Below are 21,917 nucleotides of genomic sequence, written 5' to 3'. Positions count from 1 at the left end.
CACCCATCTTGAGCTATAAGTTCTAAGGTCTCGGTAGAGTTCCAACGGCTGCCCCACCTTTCAAACCGAAACGCATTGCTGCTTCACGGCAGATATAGGTGGGGTGGTGATACCTACACGTGCGGACTCACAAGAGGTCCTACCATCAGTAAAAATTACATATCGGGGGGTGAAAGGCTTAAGAGACATTTTGCTTAGACATTGATATTTGTAATTAAGTGTGCGTTTTATTTGGCATTAGCATCAACAGTTCGATGCTTTTAATTAAACTTCAATTAAGTTTACTCCATTAAATTTCTTTTCCAAATTTTAAACTTTAAATTGTTCTCCTGTCTAGTTGTAAAAATGTCACTTAAATAGCTTTTTACCCATCGATAATATACAAGTCCTGTACAGAAACATTTCGATCGTCGCTCTACGGAGGAATTTCATGCGCTCGGTGGAAGATCTTCCCAATGTCCTTAACGCAACACATCAGCAGTTAGTGTACAAAAATAACTGAAAATAAAAACACAATAGGAAATGTGTTCTAGCACGCAATTGGATGACCATTTGAAGTCTTGTGGTAGAACAGCAAAATATGAAAATATTTGTTCTAAAATCATATTATGTAGGTAGGTACTCTAGAACGAAAAACGAAAAAACAACATCAAACTCTATTTTACAATTTAAATTCGATTATCTTCAAGGTTTTTCGCGGGTATTGTTGTCTAGTTGTTCCTGTTTTTCAATGATTTTGCTTTTATTTATATTGGGTCAAGGCTCGATCGAGTTCACGGTCCACGTGGTGTCCATGAACTCACAGAAATGACAACGTGCTTAGTATGCTTGACTCTTGATACGTAAAGTCGAAATTTGGTATACTTATTAAGGACCGATGACAATTCAACATTAAAAAAATATATTGTAAAAATTGAAATTCAACTAAAAAAAACTTTCTATTTTTTAGTGGCATTTTCTATAAAAGCGTATTTTTTTAGTTTTGTTAAACTATTATTTGAGTCGACTATTATCAAAGCCGGCAATGTGACTTTTGGACAATTATTGGTATATCAGAAAAACGAATTATTGACTTTGTATTTCCATTGGCAGTCACAAAACTCTTCTGAACATCTTAGATAAATAACAGGTTAAGTATTCACCTTTATTTAATGCAGGTTTTGAACCGTATTCTTTGAAGGAGACGATTATATTCAAATCAATCTGTATTGACATATCGATAACATTTTTTTTGTCTAAATGCACAGATTGCCACCTTTGATAATAGACGACTCATTTATGTATACGCTAACCGCCGAAAACTTTACCACGGAGGATGAAACCCCTTCTAACAGTTCTTCTAACGAAGAGGAAACGCGTTGGACTAGCGCAGGCGCATTGTCTTCGCTCGATCTAATACGTTTTATGCTTTTTATGAGCAGATGAGTTACTATAAACTAAGAAGAAGTCTCAATAGTGTTCCGAACTGACGGGACTCATTAGTTCGCATATGTGTTATATATCGCAATCGATATGTTACTTACAGATAGGGAAAACGTTAGGAAGAACAAAGAGAACAAGAAGATATAAATTTTAATCTAATCAAAATAAAGATATACATTCGCGTCAGGTATTGATAAAATTTGTATAGCTTCAAACGTGGACATGGGTAATGCATTTTGTAGCTTGACCGTCTGTCTACACTGTTCGTTAAGATGCAGACACAACATCATATTGTTTGTTAGTACCGTTCTATTAATAACGGCACGGAGTGGTGGGTGGGGTCCAGTTATAGAAACATTACGTGACCGTACACACTAGATATAGAGCACTGAAATTCCTTTGGACACACGAGCGGTCACGACTAGTCGACCGTTTACATTGTGTGCTAACAGTTGACGATATTTTCTACCGTGAAGCAGTAATGCGTTTCGGTTTGAAGGGCGGGGCATCCGTTGTAACTATACTTGAGACCTTAGAACTTATATCTCAAGGTAGGTGGCGCATTTAGGTTGTGGATACGTCTATGGGCTCCAGTAACCACTTAACACCAGGTGGGCTGTGAGCTCGTCCACCCATCTAAGCAATAAAAAACTTGATTAACATAAGCGTTTTGAATTTGCGTTTATTTGAGAACAAACCGTTTTTTCCTCCTACCTATTCGCTGGTAACCTAAGAGGCTATTCCAGCTACGCCCGGACGGGTGCTCACGGGTGCTCAATGAGCTCATGGGCTCAACTTGAGAGAGTTTGCCAACACTAGCTCTAGCAACAGCAGTGCTTCGCAGAATCTACCATCGGATCGGAATCGCGATCCACTGAGAAGATCCGGCAAGAAACTCAGTAGGCTGTGTCTATGGTTTAGTTTGCTCGTCGAACTCGGACAGTGACTGGTGCTTGACAGGTCTAAAAGCACCGAGAGGGAATCCGGGGGATCCGACAAGACATGATTCGGGTGACGGCGGCTTTTCATTGCCCCGTCGCGGGCCGATAAGAGTAAAAAAAACTCCATCCGAATTGTTGTCTGAAGTCGTTGTGGCCTAAACGATAGGGCGGTACGTTCGTATCGAGCAGTGTCGGCGTTCGAATCTCGCCGGCAGGTACCGATTTTTCAAATCAACCAATGAACATAGATAAGTTTACGTAAAAAAAAAAGTACTAGAGAAACGACCATTGTCTAAAGCTGTCAAACACGTCGAACATGTTACCTAAATCAAACCACAAACACATAAATTTAGTTAAACATTAATAAAATTCCAGTTGGCTCTTTTAAACGTAGCGTCACTTTGTTTTAAATGATATAATAATAAATATAGTTATATATATATAATAATTGCATAGGCTGTCAATAACAATCTATTTTGGCACTATGGCCTTAAACTTTTTCCATGCAGCCTATCAATTGGGTTGTACTCTTGTCACTTAATATACGGGTATACATATCGACGCTTGAAAGGCAAACGTGATTAAGCGACAATAACTGCTTTGTACATAAATGATAGGCAATAACCGTATTCGATGCGCAAAAAAATATATATTTCTAGGTCTATTAAAATCATTTCAATCCTACAGCTAGATTCGTTAAAATAGAATTTTTTTCGGGTATTTCAACTTCAAATTAGTCTACTGTAAAGTTAACGCATTGTCGCTTAGTTACGTTTGCCTTTCAAGCGTCGATATGTATTTAAGGATTCCCGCACTACGCTTTTGTGCTATCCTAAAATTATTAGAACACCAATCACTAACGTTGCATGTTCGCTGTATCATTCCGTGAATTCTCTCACGTTTCGCTTATGAAATATGAGTTGTGTTGCTTTTTGTATTTTTAGATCATCCGTCGAAACAATATATCGACAGATGAAAGGCTGGCTTAAGCGAGATTTTTGCAACATTACCATTACAAAGCCATTTTTTTTTTACTGCTTAGATCAGTGATTCCCAAAGTGGTCTATATCGACCCCTAGGGGTCTATGACAACCTGCAAGGGTATACGTCAGCGAAAAAAAATTTGGGGGTCCACGATAGTGGATCTCAACACATACACTGATAGTACCTATTTACTTACATCATACTATCTTATAATATCAAGACATCATTAGCCGAGGAGATTTAAGATTAACCCTTACAAAATTGACGCCAAATGTTGATAATTTATGATTAAAGCATCAGGTTCATCCTTCTCACTAAAATATTGACTTATTGCTTATGTTATTTTATTTATAGTTTATTTTATGTTACGTATATTTTAATTTAAATTCAATTAATAAATGTATAAATTAACATGTGTTTTTACTTTTAAGTTTTTAACACTAAACTTTACTACAGTTAGAAATTTACAGGAAATCAATATCAGGTAAGTAGGGGGTTTAACCAACACGGAAAAACATGGCAAGGGGTCTACGACACAAAAAAGTTTGGGGAACTCTGGCTTAAATGAATGGATAAGCTCACAGCCCACCTGGTGTTAAGTGGTTACTGGAGCCCATAGACATATCTACAACGTAAATGCGCCACCTACCTTGAGATATAAGTTCTAAGGTCTCACTATAGTTACAACGGCTGCCCCACCCTTCAAACCGAAACGCATTACTGCTTCACGGCAGAAATACGCAAGGTAGTGGTACCTACCCGTGCGAACTCACAAGACGTCCTACCACCAGTAATTACGCAAATTATAATTTAGCGGGTTTGATTTTTATTACACGATGTTATTCCTTCACCATGGAAGTCAAACGTGAACATCTGTTAAGTACGTTATTCATTAGAAAAATTGATACCTGCCTGCGGGATTCGGACACCGGTGCATCGTTCGATACGAATGCACCGGACGTCTTATCCTTTAGGCCACGACGACTTCAAAACTGTTGATTGTGACATTCAATCCATCCGTATATGGGCTCCACTAACAGCTAAAAACTCTGAACTTCGGTTATGTCGCAGATTGAAAGAAAAAAAAACCAAATGTGTACTAAAAATTCGAGCCTTTCCCAGTTTCGTATGGCACGGTTGCAAAAAACACGAAAAGTGTCCGAAATTTTACATTAATGAACTGACAGTCAAATTGTCAGTTTGCTCTCATTAAGTCATCCAAAATTTCCGGGTGCAGATAAAGTCACTGTGTTTTTTTTTAATGACAAAATTATGTTAGTCCGTTGTTGAAATAATCTCTGAGGTATACATGCATTAGTGATTTAGATAAAATTCTTCTCTGTTCCGTATCGCGTTGGCTATAATTGCAAATATTTATATTGTTATTTCGTTAATATCCATTATTCTGAGGTTTATTGACTGATGGATTAACGAATAAAACTGCCGCCTGTGCAATTGCGAATGCAAATCGATTAAGCACTAGTAAATATAATACAGGATGCCTCTGAAATGATCAGTCATGAACTTGGTGGATTTTTAATAAAAAGAACGGTTAATACCCAAACATTTTATGGTATCATATATCAGTCATATACTTATAGGTACCATTAATAATTAGTGGAAGTGTATTAATGAGATTATTATTTAGGAAGGTAGGATTATTAGTGGCTTTTTTATTGCTTAGATGGGTGGACGAGCTCACAGCCCATCTGGTGTTAAGCGGTTACTGGAGCCCATAGACGTCTACAAAGTAAACGTGCCACCCACCTTGAGATATGAGTTCTAAGATTTCAAGTATAGTTACAACGGCTGCCCCACCCTTCAAACCTAAACGCATTACTGCTTCACGGCAGAAATAGGCAGGGTGGTGGTACCTACCCGCGCAGACTCACAAGAGGTCCTATCACCAGTACTATAGGGACTGAGATATACATAACATACATATAAATGTTTAAAAATATATACCTATAATTAAGTAGTTAATAAACACACAGACATAGAGCTAACAAATCGGTTCATCACACGAATGTTCGCCCGATGTGGGAATCGATCGCCGACCCTCTGCTCAAGAGTCAGTGACGCTAACTGCACCACCATCGAGTCAGTCGTAAACTGGTAATGAATTTAATAAATTTGTTAAACGTTAGATACGTAAACGTACACCGCCTGTGTCAATAACCCACGCTCGCTGGCTGCTCGCTGTGAACTATTTCCGTACGTATTAGCACGAAGCTAGAGTTTAGTGTTTACAATTTATAACAAACTAGAGGTCCCGCAGTAGTCGAAATTCGACTATAATTAATTGGAACTGTAAGTTTGTACACTATTATGATTGTATTTTATACTTCTATAATCACAAATTTCGCCAAGACTACACTATAAAAATTATTAACAAAGGCAAACAATATTTAATCTATTCTCAATTTGACAACAGACATCAAGAACAAAAATTTGACAATAAATAGTATGCATGCGTGTGTGCGTCAAATACATAGTATGTAGCGTGTGTAATGTTTTCTTTATTGATTTAATGTATCTTTTATGCTATATTTTAAAAAAATATTAGCATTGTGCACTCCTTCTCTATATTCTCTATAAGTGTGGAAAATTTCATACTCCTCCGTCCGCGCAATTTTCGTAAAAAGGGATACAAAGTTTTTGCTTCACGTATTAATATATAGATTCAAAGTTTGGTAAGCGTGCTATGGACATGTGATGCGTAGAGAGAAGATCCATGTGACTAGGAGATGTATGGAAATGGTAGTGCAAGGTAGAGGGAGAAGAGGTCGACCAAAGAAGACATGGATGGTATGTGTGAATGACGATATGAGAGAGAGAGGAGTGAGTGTTTAGATGACGGCTGATAGAAGAGAATAGAAGAGAAAAATTTGCTGTGCCGACCTAGTGCTAGTGGGATAAGGTGGACAAAAAGAAGAAAACAAAGTTTGGTAAGGCTATCACCGGTTTTTGTGTGGAACAATGATGAGTGGCTAGTCAGCTCGGCGTTTGCGATTATAGAGCGTTCTATACAGCCGATAGCATGGCCAATAACTATGGCCGATGTAGCAGTATCGACTAGTGCAATTTCGGTTTTTAAATCTACGGCTGAAATTTTTTCTAAAGGTCATAGATATGAAGCGTGTTCGCGAATGTGAAACGATAAAATAACCATGAAACTCAAACCGCAAATTATGTGAATTTTACTAATTATTGATGTCAATAATTTATGTGTAATATCCACACAAGCAGGACGTGGGATTATAGCGTATATAATTGGGTCTTCTATCTCATTTTTTTAAGCTTAGATTAGTGGGCGAGCAGAAGGCTCATCTGATGTTTAGTGGTTACCGGAGTCCATAGACTATATCTACAATGTAAATTCCGCCACCAATCTGCCCTACCCTTTAAACCAAAACGGTTTACTGTTTCACTGCAGATACCAGAAAAAAAAACAGCATCCAGCACGGGGTTATGGTCGATGGATTACGGTGACAATTTGGCACGAGTAACGCCGATAGCTCTTCAAACAGCATCAATAGAAAAACAGAGATATGAAAACAAAACACGTCTGTCCAAAAGCACCAGTATATTGTATCAAAAAGTTCAATAATCTCTTCACTTTGTAATGACTAAAAAGGCTCTATCTCGAAATTAGCTATCACTTGTTGATCCTTAGTTACCGGGCCTTTTGTACGAGTATTAAGATATTTTCCAAGTTCACGTATCTGAGCCGATATATGTATCTTTCCGGTTCTAATGCCGTAATGTGTTTCTGTAGCAGGACCGATGATGCTAAGCTGTTATTTAATTGAGTCATCATCATTCTCCTGCCTTTCTTCCAGTCACCTGGGGTCGGCGCAAAATGTTTTCTCCTTCCACACTCCTCTATCATATACCATTTTTTCGCTCACTCCCATCTTACAGATATCGTCTTTCACGCTTACACTATTACTGAGTGTTCAACTATTAATCAGGGATTATCGCACCGCGACACTGGTTACTTTTAACTGCTGTTACTCCTATATTATTTTTATATATCTGTATTAGCAAAATGTTCTGCTTACCAACTTCATCCAGTCCCGTACCCCTATGTTCCTACAAATTACTAGTGGAATATTGTCCTTCTACATGACTGGTCACCATTATCAATAACCCTCTCGAATCAAACATGCGTTCCAGTTTAGTAGAGTGAAACAGCTGTATAACACAATTAAAACTGATCTCCTGTTTCAAGATGACAGGAAGGATATATTTTCTGATGAATATTTGGTCTGGAAACCACTTCATACTAGACGGATAAAGTTTAACACTAATTGAAAACAGCAAGGTATACTAGGGGATTGATCTCACGATAGATTTTGAAGACGGCCATTGGGGCTGCACGGCCACGGGTAATCTCATTTTTATTTTACTTCAGTTCAATGATTTATTAATAAGAGCTTGTATATAAAATGTTTCACATACAAAACGTTCTTTGTTGCAGAAAAGAGGTTTTGTATACTTAAAAAGCTAAAAGTGGATGTCGATCGATAAGCCGAAAGATAAGACGCGCCTAAATCAAAACATTGTGGGACTTCGCAAAAATAATCGTTGGAAATAATATTAGTAAATTCAACTCGAAGAGCTTGAGAATTTTCGGTTTAGAATATATTTCTTAAAAATCTGTCTATGATAATTTATTTCTAATCTCTGATCGAGAGATTACTTTGGGGAATAAATATTTGTTTAAAGTTACAGAGACACAGTTCTGTGATCTCATCTGAACAAAAATCTAGTTTTGCTAATACAACGTAGATCGATCCGATTGACCTATTCACTTTATTTATTATCGCCCAGGTGAATTACATCGCTGTGAAATTAAATTACTGGTTAATTTTTACTGGTGGTAGGACCTCTTGTGAGTCCGCGCGGGTGGGTACCATCACTCCGCCTATTTCTGCCGTGAAGCAGTAATGCGTTTCGGTTTGCAGGGTGAGGCAGCCGTTGTAACTATACTTGAGACCTTAGAACTTATATCTCAAGGTGGGTGGCGCATTTACGTTGTGGATGTCTATGGGCTTCAGTAACCACTTAACGCCAGGTGGGCTGTGAGCTTGTCCACCCAACCAAGCAATAAAAAAATAAAAATGTATTTTTGTCGGTAGGTCATATTCTTACTGCGTATTTCGTTTCATAAATTTAATCTGAACTAAATTAAAATGCGCACTTCTTTTTCTCAGAATCGTTTCACTTCAGCTTACGCGGCTACAGTCACGGTTTCTCATAGTAATTCATTCAGCTGCGATATCTATACTAATATATAAATCTACAGTGGTTTTTACGGATATCTATACTAATATTATAAAGAGGAAAGATTTGTTTGTTTGTTTGTTTCGAATAGGCTCCGAAACTACTGGACCGATTTGAAAAATTATTTTTCCATTAGAAGCTGACATTGTCCCTGATGAACATAGGCTACTTTTTTTTAATTTTTTTTTGTTATTATTTTTTGGTTTCATGTGTGTTTTAATGTTTCCGAAGCGAAGCGAGGGCGGGTCGCTAGTTCCGTTATAACTACTGAACCATGCATCCGATTGACTTGAAACTTGGTCTCCATGTAGAAAATACATGTACTTAATGGATAGGCTAACATTTATATGAATTTTGGACTCCCTACACCAGTTGCGGGGGCGTTAATGACGAGAATCTTTGTGGGGGTGAGAAATAATAATGTTAATTTTAAATGCCCATCGAAGCGGACGGATACAGCTAGTATATTTATATTTCTAAACGATAATCACATTCTGATTTCGTTCGATAGACAAGCGGCAGTGCTATTCAAATGTGGATTTGTCCCTTTACAAAAAAGTGCGTTTGCTTGTAACGTGTTCAATGCAGCACGCATAAGCGCACGAATGAAAAAATAAACATTTTCAGCCCTCTCGGTTCGTTCGTTCTGACGTCAAACGTGAGATTAGTTACAGGCCGCCGCTCTCAATTAGAACATGCTACTTCGTATTTGGACTTCGACGAATTGTAATCCAAAAGAAAATTCATCTTACAAAATAAACGAATCATCTCCTACTAAGCTATACTAAGCTTTGAAGCTGCTACGAGTATTTAACAGAAACTCCCAGTGGCTTCTGAGACACATAAATCAGAGAGCTTTTTCCGTGTAAAGCCGAAGATTCCCTAAGCTATTCTTACCTGATCGTTCTGATCGTGGGTCAAGTATAGCCAGCCGAGTAGTGCTTGTGGGCAGCCTTCAGCCTTTCCGCACCACTGCGGCAGATCGGCGCTGATTGCAGTCGGCGACATTGCACCATTTATTATCGCGCACAAGTTATTTAATGTTGTTTGTATGGGTTTTTAGCCGCGCCGTGCACGTCAGCCCATGTCAACGGTCGGCCGGGCTGGGTCGGTATTTTTGGATCGCGTCCGTGTTGAGCGGGATGCGCGCGCGCCGGTCACACTCTGACTAGCGCCGGCCGACACTCCTTAAGACGGGAGATGTCGGGAATAGGGATGTCACTACTCAGGAACAAGCTCACGATGTTTTCATCGGATTCGTTGTTCGTCAGTCTCGTCAGACAATCACATTATTCGTATTTCGAATTATTATTATTTTTATATTTATTTAACAAAATGTCTGAAAAATAACCCTTCTGTTGAACTGATCGTGTGCAACGATAATGATGAACTGTGATAACCACAAAAACCATCCCTGAAAATTTTACCAAAATATACCTAATTCGGACATAAACGCCTATGGTTCGTAAGCAAATAGACACGCAAGCATTCATTTTAAATCTACAAACATACGTGGGATTATTAACAACCGTATTAGCGCTGAAGTCGTTACTGACTTCGATCCTAATATTTGATGGTATCGAAAAAAACAGTACTTTAAATACTGATTCTATCACAATACTGATCATCACATCAGACTTATTGACTTAACTTTATGAGTAACTCCACTTTCATAGATTAGAATAATGTATTCAGTCGACTTGTAAAGCTTTAACATTTCATCTGAAATGCGATTATAATCGTTAAATATATTTGGGCTTCAGTGTGCTTAGTGCGAGTTTTTTAAAGTTCTCTTTTTAAAGTTTCGATAGCCACAGCGCCCTTAGTGGCAAACGTAGACAAACGTTCCAACTTCATACATATTTGCGTTAACTTTTACGCTATCGAGAACGTTAAAAAACTCGCACTAAGTACACAGGCAAAAAAATTTGTTCGACGAACTAACGTGACGATGTCGGCCAGTTTCAGTAACTACTTAATAATAAAGCGATGACTTAGTTTTAGAGTCCGTTAAGGATAAATAGTGTTTGAGTTTTGAATCGTTAATCGAAATCTTTATCGATATATTACATCGCATCGCATCGCATCACTAGCTTTCAACATGTGGGCGCGTAGGGGACTCACGGGAGAGCAATATTTTGGTCCGCCCTGTACCAATGCTTTCGATACCGCATTACCAACCGATTTTGATGATTTTGTCTTACTGTGTCGTGGTAACGGCTTTTAAAACAATACCGGCCACTGTGAAACTAAAACAGTGGGTATACTGAAAGAATCGGTTTTTTTTTTATATGAGCCGATAAGATTTATCGTATTTATATTTTTGGATTCATTTTGTGACCTCGTATATGACTTGTGTTAGTAGTTTGCTAAGTTCGTCGCACTAATATGCTCAAATTAAGCTCCTCAGACGAAAAGAAGGAATTACGTATGATTTTATTTTTGCATAATAATTTCTAAATGTAATCTATATATCTTTGATTATATACACGTCATATAATCAAAGCTATATCTCTATATATAAAAATGAATTGCTGTTCGTTAGTCTCGCTAAAACTCGAGAACGGCTGGACCGATTTGGCTAATTTTGGTCTTGAATTATTCGTGGAAGTCCAGATAAGGTTTAAAAGGTAGATAAATATGAAAATGCTCGGAATTAAATAAAAATAACAATTTTGTTTTTCCTTTGGTGTGTCGCCCCGTTGGTATTTTATTTATCGATTGAGGCACTACGAAGTCTGCCGGGTCAGCTACTATAGAATAAATAAATAAAAAACTATTTTTGGCATCTCTAAGGTATCTAAGGAAAATTTACAGGAAATTTTGAATGGTTTACATAGACATTGTCTAGTCAATCGGTCAAGTAAAGATTTTATTCCAACATATTTTAGTAAAACAGTATTATTTTGATTAAGTTTATATTTTAGTAAATTTCGTAAGATATTAAAATACATTATTAAATCATTACAATTCAAAAGAGGTTATTAAAACTTAAAACTTTAAAAATATGTTTTTACTATTTTTTTAGGATTACAGATTTTCTGCTGATATTGTGATCTTGCCGCTTCACCAGACAAACTTGAGGTCTCAACTGCGCCGGAGGCCTAGGGGACGATTTGCTACCGATTTGTGGTCGTCGTGGCCTAACGGATAAGACGTCCGGTGCATTCGTGTTGAAGCGATGCACCGGTGTTCGAATCCCGGAGGCGGGTACCAATTTTTCTAATGAAATACGTACTCAACAAATGTTCACGATTGACTTCCACGGTGAAGGACTAACATCGTGTAATAAAAATGAAACCCGCAAAATTATAATTTGCGTAATTACGCAAATTATAATTTTGCGGGTTTCATTTTCACAAGAGGTCCTCTACCACCAGTAATTACTGGTGGTAGAGGACCACCTACCACCTACCACCAGTAATTACTGGTGGTAGAGGACCACCTACCACCTACCACCAGTAATTACTGGTGGTAGAGGACCTCTGTGAGTCCGCACGGGTAGGTACCACCGCCCCGCCTATTTCTGCCGTGAAGCAGTAATGCGTTTCGGTTTGAAGGGTGGGGCAGCCGTTGTGACTATACTGAGACCTTAGAACTATATCTCAAGGTGTGTGGCGCATTTACGTTGTAGATGTCTATGGGCTCCAGTAACCACTTAACATCAGGTGGGCTGTGAGCTCGTCCACATAGCTAAGCAATAAAAAAAAAAAAAAAGATTGCTCGAGTCACATTCCAATGATTCTAAAAATTTTCGACTTTTATTTATTTATCTTTTATTGCATATTTGTATGGACCAGCACACAGCTCACTGGTGTTAGGTGGTTACCGGAGCCCATAGACATCTACAACGTAAATGCCGCTGCCCACCTTGAATTATGAGTTCTAAGGTCTCAGTATGGTTACTATATAGTTAGTCTCAATACGGTCCTAGAGGTCGCAGTTGTCATTCGTCATTTCATGATTTTAATGGGTAATGTATCTATATCTATACTAATATTATAAAGAGGAAAGATTTGTTTGTTTGTTTGTTTCGAATAGGCTCCGAAACTACTGGACCGATTTGAAAAATTCTTTTTCCATTAGAAGCCGACATTGTCCCTGATGAACATAGGCTACTTTTTTTAATTTTTTTTTAATTATTTTTTTTGGTTTCATGTGTGTTTTAATGTTTCCGAAGCGAAGCGAGGGCGGGTCGCTAGTAGTAACATAAATCTATATATTAATACGTGAAGCAAAAACTTTGTACTCCTTTTTTGCGAAAATTGTCCGGACGGAGGAGTATGAAATTTCCTACACTTATAGAGAATATAGAGAAGGAGTACAGAATGTATTTTTTTTTTAAATTATGCATTAAAAAGCATTAAGTCAATAATTAAAAACATTACACACACTACCATGTATTTGACACAACATATAAATATACTCTTTGCTTATTGGCAATTGTCAAACTTTTCTTAATGTTTATAGTCTGTGGTCAAATTGAGAATAGATTAAGATTGTTTGTCTTTAATGTTATTTATCTATAGTGTAGTTTTGGCGAAATCTGTGATTATAAGAAATATAATAGTGTTTGACCATAGAACCATAATTATGTACATAATAGTTTTTTTTTTATTTCCCTTGTAGGTAGACGAGCATACGGCCCACCTGATGGTGAGTGGTTACCGTCGCCCATGGACTTCAGCAATGCCAGGAGCAAAGCCAAGCCGCTGCCTACAATAACATACAATTTCAATTAATTATAGTCGATTTCAATTACTCCCGGACCACTAGTTATATTAAATGCGTGAGGTTTGTTTGGGACATTTAAAATGTCGTCTCCCGTTGACGTAACACATGCGGAGTCGCATATTGATAAGTGGGTCGAATGAATATGTCAAGAGAGCTCGTATAGTAAGCATTTTTATGTGACACCTTGAAGGAGATCGCGCTTCAAACAAATATGTACTTACAAAATTTAATTTTGCATGTTAGGTAACCACTTAAGAGTTTTAGGCACTTGATATAATATAATGGTGCTTGATGAAAGTTCTGGAATTTTAGGTTGAGCAACCAATTCATGTAAAGTATATAAAAGTTGATTTATAATGTTGTTCGAAAAAGAAAAAACAATGTATAGTGTTTACTATGATTTACACGAATTATAGAAATATTTAAAATCCCTTTTACGATTTAAGGTCGTGTTTTTTTTATTTAATCATATTATTTGAATATTTCACAGGTTTGGTGGTCACATACTTAGGTACCTATAAATCTTATTTCTAAATCAATGAAAATCTAGCTTAATTATCTTATAATATCGTTTTTTTTATTGCTCTTGTAGGCAGACGAGCGTACGGCCCATCTGATGGTGAGTGGTTACCGTCGCCCATGGACTTCAGCAATGCCAGGGGCAGAGCCAAGCCGCTGCCTACCAAAAGCACTCTCCAAAAGCTTCGTTTGAAGAAGGACATGTTATGTCGATTTTTGGTTGTCAAATGTTTTTTTTTTTTCTTAGATGAGTGGACGATCTCACAGCCCACCCGGTGTTAAGTAACCAACCTAGTAACCAATTGGAGCCCATACATCGTAAATGCGCTACCACCTTGAGATATAAGTTCGAATGTCTCAAGTATAGTTACAACGGCTGCCCCGCCCTTCAAGCCGAAACGTATTACTGCTTCACGGCAGAAATAGGCAGAGTGGTGGTACTTACCTGCGCGGACTCAGAAGAGGTCCTACCACAGGTAATTACGCAAATTATGTTTTTGCGGGTTTTATTTTTATTACACGATATTATTCCTTCAGCGTGGAAGTCAATCATGAACATTTGTTAGGTACATATTTCATTAGAAAAATTGGTACCCGCCAGCGGGATTCGACCATCGATGCATCACTAGATACGATTGCACCGGACGTCTTATCCTTTAGGCCACGACGACTTACTGAATTTTAACCAATATGATTCATTTTAATTTTGATTTCATATTGATTTAGTTTATATTTTTATTTTAATCCTCCTCCTTGCATCCTGCTCCTCAGTGTTGAGTGTCGTGACCTTTAGGGAGCTTTTGTTAGGACTATGTTCCTCCATTGATACCTGTCTTCCGCGCTATGGATAGAAACATTGATGTTGCAGTCCAATGTCGTCTTAATTTGATCGACCAGTGCATGTGACAACACCCCCATCCTTTACTTTGCCGGTGGTGAGTAGTTTTTCGAGGTTACAACCCTTCTTTTTCGCAACTCGAGTTAATTAATTTAATTTAATATGAGATGATTAATCCACATTAATATGTATTAAGAATGCGAAAACGTGTTTGTTTGTTACTATTCCGCGTGTAACTAATCAACTGATCAACATGGAATTTTGCATACGCTTTGTCACAGGGTACAAAAAAGGACATAGCCTACCGATTTTTTATGCTATACAGATTTTTTTTTCTACTTTAATGCAAGTGAAGCCGCATGGTACAACTTCAAAGAAAACGCCTAAAGATAATTATTATGTTTCAATTTCGAAATCAGTCTCGAACCACAGATTGCTTACAAAATGTTCGGGTGAATCGTGCTGTGCCATCACCTCCAAAACATATATGTACATATATTTATCTTTTGTAATTAAAGGTGCGTTTTATTTGGTATTAGTATCAACTCTTCGATGTTATTAATTGAACTTAATTTTAGTTTACTCCATTCAAATAAATAGCTAAAGTTTTTTTTTGTTACGATATTTTTTCTAAATTTCAAACTTTTTATTTATTGCTTAAATGGGTGGACGAGCTCACAGCCCACCTGGTGATAAGTGGTTACTGGAGGCCATGGACATCCACAACGTAAATGCGCCACCCACCTTGAGATATAAGTTCTAAGGTCTCAAGTATAGTTACAACGGCTGCCCCACCCTTCAAACCGAAACGCATTACTGCTTCACGGCAGAAATAGGCAGAGTGGTGGTACCCACCCGCGCGCACTCACAAGAGGTCCTACCACCAGTGAAAAAATTTAAATTGCTCTCATGTAAAGTTGCAAAAATGTCGCTTAAACCTTATAATATCCTTTTACCCCTCGATATCAAATCAAACCGATTCAATCATACGTTCAAATCAAATCGCTACCCAAACATTTCCATACGACACTACACCATTATTAACAGTTCACTTAGCTTCGATCAGAATCTATTAAAGACATCACATCCCGAGTTTACGTTGAAGATTTAAAAACGTATCGAACCACACGATGCTGCGTACAGTTTAATGTACATTTCAATTTAGACGACGAGCCGTGTTTCATTGTGCTCAATTAAAAAGCGTGATAGTCTCCAATTTAGTTTTGTTATTGCGTATTGTGCGACTGACTCGTGCGTGGCTGAATATTACCGAATCGAGTTCTGCACTGAATGCGCACTGATTGTAGTTAATGACGAATGTTTGGAAAATATCGCAGACTAGATATTCAACAAGATTCAACAAGTTCGTCTATTAAACTCTAGAATTTCCCTTTCAAACCATCGTAAGAAACGGTTTTGGCAGGCAGCGGCTTGGCTCAGCGCCTGGCATTGCTGAAGTTCATGGACGACGGTAACCACTCACAATCAGGTGGGCCGTATGCTCTTCTGCCTACAAGGGCAATAAATAAAAACGTGGTTTGTGTTAAGTCTAGTCATCGTCATCATTATTCTTTCTACTACCCACTGCTGTGGTGTAGGGCTCGAATCAAATCCTTCCATTTACATCGGTCTTGGGCAGTCTGTTCTAGCTTCTCCCACGTCATGCCTAAGACACCTAACTCCTGCTCCACCGAGCGACGCCAAGTTGTTCTGGGGCGGCCTCTCTTCCTTTTACCAGACACTTTCCACGTCAGTGCTCTCTTTGATAGGTGGGTATCGGGCTTTCTCAATATGTCACCAATCCAATACCACTTTTTTTTATTGCTTAGATGGATGGACGACCTCAGAGCCCACCTGGTGTTAAGTGGTTACTGGAATCCATAGACATCTACAAAGTAAATGCGTCTCCCACCTTAGATATAAGTTCTAAGGTCTCAAGTATAGTTACAACGGCAGCTCCACCCTTCAAACCGAAACGCATTACTGCTTCACGGCAGAAATAGGCGGGGTGGTGGTACCTACCCATGCGGACTCACAATTGATCCTACTACCAGTAAATTAGTAATTCCGCGCAGTAATTCCGCGTAAGGATCTCCTTCTCCATCGGTGTCTGCTTGGTGATCCTCCACGGCTCTTTGTTAGTGATCGTCTCAGGCCAAAAGATTTTCAAAATATGTTTTGTCTAGTAGTAGATAGTTGGTCGGTGGATTCATGATTTAATTTAAACCAAAATATACATAGACATATCCAGTCTTCTTTTTTAATTATTATAATATTAAATTTGGTATTGTCTTTATAGAAAACTTTCTTAAAAATTTTCCCCTCTGACATCTGCACTTGTCTCTTTTATGTATTTATCTTTGGAGGTCTTTCAGAGAGGAGACAGCAATCCGTCTGACGTGAATTAACCTTAGTACCGATTCTGTTTTTGATGGTGGGCATATTATTTCACTATTGTTTTTAAATTTGGCCTTTAAAACCACTACTATAAGACTGAGATTTGTAAATACAAGCTTAAGATAGTAATGCACACATGCATGCATACAAGTCTTTAAGTAGCTGAATTTAAAGGTTACATTTGTTTACGATGAAACCAATAATCAGATGTCGAATGTTACGTGATGATTTTTATCATAGAGCCCCTACTGCAAACTGCGTTAAGCAGCTTCACTTCTAACCTACTTTTTAATTTCTCGACATGGCTTTTTTTGTACAAAGTTTTTTGAGAGAAAATAAGTAATACTAACCTGCATATTTTTGTCTCAAAGTCATTAATGAAATGATGTGACAATCATTATAGTTGAGACTATGATTGCGGTCATGTCGTTTGAACTATGAGGTCTGGTAGTCTTATCTAACTTATCTAACTTATCGCGAGCCGTAAGCTTGTTTGAAGAATAATATAAAAAAATTGCACTTTTTTCATTGAAAGATATCTGTAGTAGTTTTAGCTTATATTAATTAGGTCATGGCATCTTTATGAAAATATCAGGTTCGGTTGACGCATTCACTGCGGACATATTGAATTAGTTGTAGTGTGCTTAATACGAGTTTTTTAACTTAAACCTTTAAAGTTTTAAGTTAAAAGTTTACCTTAACTTTAATTTAAACTTTAACTTAACTCGCGTATGTTACGCGGTGAGCGGTTTTGTAGTTTTTAAAAAAAACTTTATTTTAATATACACTGAATTTATTTATCCTTTACAAAAATCTGATGTTACACGGACAGAGTTACGATGTTATGAGCTTGAAGATTGATGACGAACTTCTTAGTTTTAAGGAGAAAGAGAATTTATACATGAATAGTATTTACTAAACAATTAGTAAATGAGTCATTTAGACTATGAACCGTATTGGTAAACATATTTAGAATCCGTAAGGACACAATTAGTAAATGACGGAATTTTACCAATGTGAAAGGAATACAATATTAACTAATGTTCTAATTCCAAACGAATATCTGATGTAAAGTAAACAATATACATATGATTTAGTAACATGAGGAAATAAGTATGTTATATAGTAACAATGATTTAGAACTTAAGAACTAAGAGTTAGAGTACATTATGTGTTTATGAGAATTGATATATGACTTAGGTACTAGTGTGAGGGGCATAACATAACACCTCCCCCCTTAAAACAAAGGTTGAGCGTTGGTGCTCGAACTTTGAGAATTAGGATTTTCTGGATTTTCGATGTCATCTTCGTCTTCGGAGATGCATGATGTAGGATGACCCATGTTGGTCATTGGAATTGAAATTTGTGTATTTCTTCTTCTTGAAGAATTATCAAAGCAATTGTTAAAAATCTGGATACATCCGCTATTTGACCTTCTTCGGGTTGCAAATGAGCATGGAAAATTCTTGAAGATTTTGTATAAGATGTATGTTAGCATTGTGATTCCAATCGAGAAATAGATCCATGAAAAACTTGATTCATGTTTCTTCATGAAATTTTGTGTTTTGATTTTCTTAATTTCCTCTGAATATTTGTCAATATGGTGCTTGATTTGTTGTAACGAGTCCAATGAGATCTCATTGATTGGAATTGGAATTAGATGTGGTATTTCAACATTTTTTAATTCATGGAAACAATCGTCAGTTGTTATATCCGGTGTGACGATTGGATATGTGATGTTTTCATTTGATGATTTAAATGCTGTAAGCGTGCTGTAGCCAGTATGGAGCTTGCAAGATGCTGGCAGCGTTATGATTCCTGATCCATAGAGTTTGTGGTTCGACACTTCACCATTACATTGAAGTACACATTGAGTTTCTGTGCTTAATACGTAGAGCCATTTATCACTTTCTAACTGCTGAAACGTTGCTATTTCCGCAGGAAATGATGTGACAGTGCATGATTTAGGAATTGATTTTGATTTTGCTAGCAGGACTTCAAGTTCACATATTGGTCTTGAAGTAGATTCATAGACGACCATATTTTTGCATAACCGTTGTCTTGATGCGAAATTGTTGCAGTTTTCCAACGAACTTGTAGAAACATACTTTTCTTGATTTTGATTAGTGGCTAAGAATATATGCTCTGGTAGGATGGTGGAGTGATATGAGGAATTATGATGTTGTACAGGGATTGAATAAATATGATATAATTTAAAATTATCGTTTGTAACTAAGGGAAATTCTAAGATGTATACGAGGCGATTTGAGTAAACATAAGCTGATAAGGTAGAAGAATCTAATAAGGTATGAATATTATCTAATGTTACGGATGTGACTAAGCGTTTATTTGTTCTAACATGATTTGACAATAGAAGCTCTTCGTAGAGACGCTTGAGAGAAATTATCGATGGGTGAACAGTATTTGATTTAGCAAAAAGAATACTAGTTAGACAATCGTTTATATCGTTTTCTAAGTTAGTTACTAATTCTAGAATTTGCAGGGAAATTGTGGAAATTTCTTCACTTATTTTAATATCGAATACAGTATTCTTTGTAGTGTTAATATATTCGTTTAGACGATTAATATTTTCATTGATAATTTGTTCGTCGTATGTGATTTTGAATATAGATTCATTAAAGTTTTAATTGTAGAAGATGTAATTTGTAATTGTTTTTGCATTAGATTCATTACATCTAATTCTCGTTTTTCTAAAGAATCGATACATTCATTATAATGTTCAGCATCCTGTGCATCAGGTGTACCGATTAACCATTTAAGAACAGAGCTAAGGCCATCAAACAATTCTCGTTTAACACGTGAATTTTTGCCTAAGTAAAGGTTTAATTTCGAAAGTTCGTTTTTGAATTATAACGATTTTGTATAGAATGTTGAATAAATTTGTAAATTTTGTAAATGTGTAGGTATATAAACATTTTAAAAATCGAACTAATAATAAAACTAATATAAGGATTTGGTAGGGATTGTATAAAATAATTTGTATTTTGGATGGCTGTAAATTGGCCTATCCTGTAAAGAAATATTTCTAACTTAAAAATAGAATATGAAATATAGTAGACTATAATTTTAACATAAATGAATGAATTTTGAAATATTAGAATTTAGGATGAATTATCGTTATTAGGATAAGGTCTAAGACGATTTGAGTGAACTAATTGGGTTTTTCCACCCTTTTTAATTAGGAAATTTTCATTGAAGCCAACACGAACTATTTCGTATGGGCCTTCCCATTTAGGATCTAGATTGTTAGGATTAGGAACTTTTAGCATAACTTTATAACCTATTTTATATTCTACAGAATTCTTAATTTGATTGTCATAGCGTTCTTTCGCTTTTTCTTTCATCTTTTCTAGATTTTGTAAAGCAGTTTCTCTAGAGACCTTTAAACGTTCGTTTAAGTCTTTTAAATAATCGCAAGCTGTGTAATCAGAGATTGGTTTTAGCGAGTAGAACGGACGAGGCTTAAAACCAAATAAGAGTTCGTGAGGAGTATAACCCGTGGAAGAGTTAACTGAGGTATTATGACATAAAATAGCGAGAGGGATGATTTGGTCCCAATTTTTATGACGACGATTGCAATACATGCGTATATGATCTCGAAGAGTCGCATGGAATCGTTCGAGAGCGCCATTTGTTTGAGGATGATATGCTGTGTTGAATGTATGATTACATCCGAGAAATTTTGTTAATTGCTTAAGAATGTTATTGGTAAATTCGGTACCTTGATCCGAATGAAAACGCTTTGGAACACCGAAGTGTTGGCAAAAATGTAAGATTTGTTTAGCAATAGTGACTGCTTCTTTGTCAGGAATAGGATATGCTTGAACAAATCTTGTGAGATCGTCTTGCAACGTTATGACATATTTGTTATTATTGTCACTAATTCCTGAATATGAGACTAAATCCATTGATATACGCTCAAATGGTTCAGTAGATTGAGAGGTTATGACCATAGGTGCTTTAAAAGACTTACGTTGAATTTTATTTCGTTGGCAAACGACGCATGATTCTATGTATTCTTTAATGTCGTTTGTCATTCCTTTCCAGAAATATTCATCACGAATTTTTCTAGTTGTTTCTAAGATTCCACGATGTCCTGATAGAGGCTCATCGTGATAGGTTTTTAGAATATTAGGAATTTCTTCAGGCTTAGGATAAGATATTTTATTTTCACAAATTATAATTTTACAATTGTATGATTCAGCGATGTATGAAGATATATAAAGTTGTTCGTTGATTTCTAGTTTACACGTATTATCATTTTTAAGATCTGGAACGTATAATGTATAAATTTCATGTTTTTGGAGACATGAGAGAAGAGATTTAAAATAACTTTCAGAATCCCAAGGATCGAAGTGTCTGGGTCTAGTGCATGTAAAGAATAAATTTTGATTATGATTTGAATTTAACAAATGTACTTCGTATAGAGATTTTTGATTTTCTAAAAATGATTCAGTTTGTGAACATAAACTGATAGCTTCATGAAATAGATTATTTTGTGAAGGAGGTTCATGACATGACATAGGAATAAATATATTTTTGTGCTTAACATCTAACAATTGATCTGGAGACATTTTAGTAAAAGAAGTATTTATATTGGTACGATCTAAGGATTTGTAATGTTCAAAATTTATTTGTAGATAATCGTCTTGATCATCTTGACTTAAATCTATTACGTTAGAGTTCATAATAGCTGGACGAGACAGAGCGTCCGCATTAGTATTCATTTTTCCTGCTTTATAAACTATCTCGTACTCGTATTCTTCGAGCTT

General features: G+C 36.6%; 3 protein-coding genes across 3 annotated transcripts in view; all 3 read right to left on the bottom strand.

The window, feature by feature from the left end:
- The window catches only part of LOC114242377 (zinc finger CCHC domain-containing protein 24), a 29,242-nt gene extending 19,430 nt beyond the window's left edge, over window positions 1-9,812 (bottom strand). Inside the window, exon 1 of the mRNA XM_028173506.2 lies at window positions 9,534-9,812. Within this exon, the coding sequence (XP_028029307.1) occupies window positions 9,534-9,644 (111 nt within the window). The 5' untranslated portion in view covers window positions 9,645-9,812. The remainder of the gene's footprint in view (window positions 1-9,533) is intronic.
- On the bottom strand, window positions 1,955-2,652 carry LOC149503322 (uncharacterized). Its single transcript, XM_089738531.1, is given in 5 exon segments — window positions 1,955-2,005; window positions 2,007-2,156; window positions 2,158-2,461; window positions 2,463-2,518; window positions 2,638-2,652. Coding segments are annotated over 5 exon segments (576 nt in total).
- Window positions 9,813-17,895: 8,083 nt separating the features above from the next.
- Window positions 17,896-19,762, bottom strand: LOC149503321 (uncharacterized; the record flags this gene model as incomplete). The annotated part of the gene is made up of 1 exon (XM_089738014.1): window positions 17,896-19,762. A coding segment is annotated over one exon (1,401 nt), but the record flags the coding sequence as incomplete, so codon positions are not given.
- Window positions 19,763-21,917: the final 2,155 nt, after the last annotated feature.

The sequence above is a fragment of the Bombyx mandarina genome, chromosome 03 (assembly GCF_030267445.1).
Source record: "Bombyx mandarina strain Sakado chromosome 03, ASM3026744v2".
Lineage (NCBI taxonomy): Eukaryota > Metazoa > Arthropoda > Insecta > Lepidoptera > Bombycidae > Bombyx > Bombyx mandarina.
The sequence above is the reverse complement of the archived record's forward strand: the minus strand, read 5'-3'. Positions and strand labels throughout refer to the sequence as shown.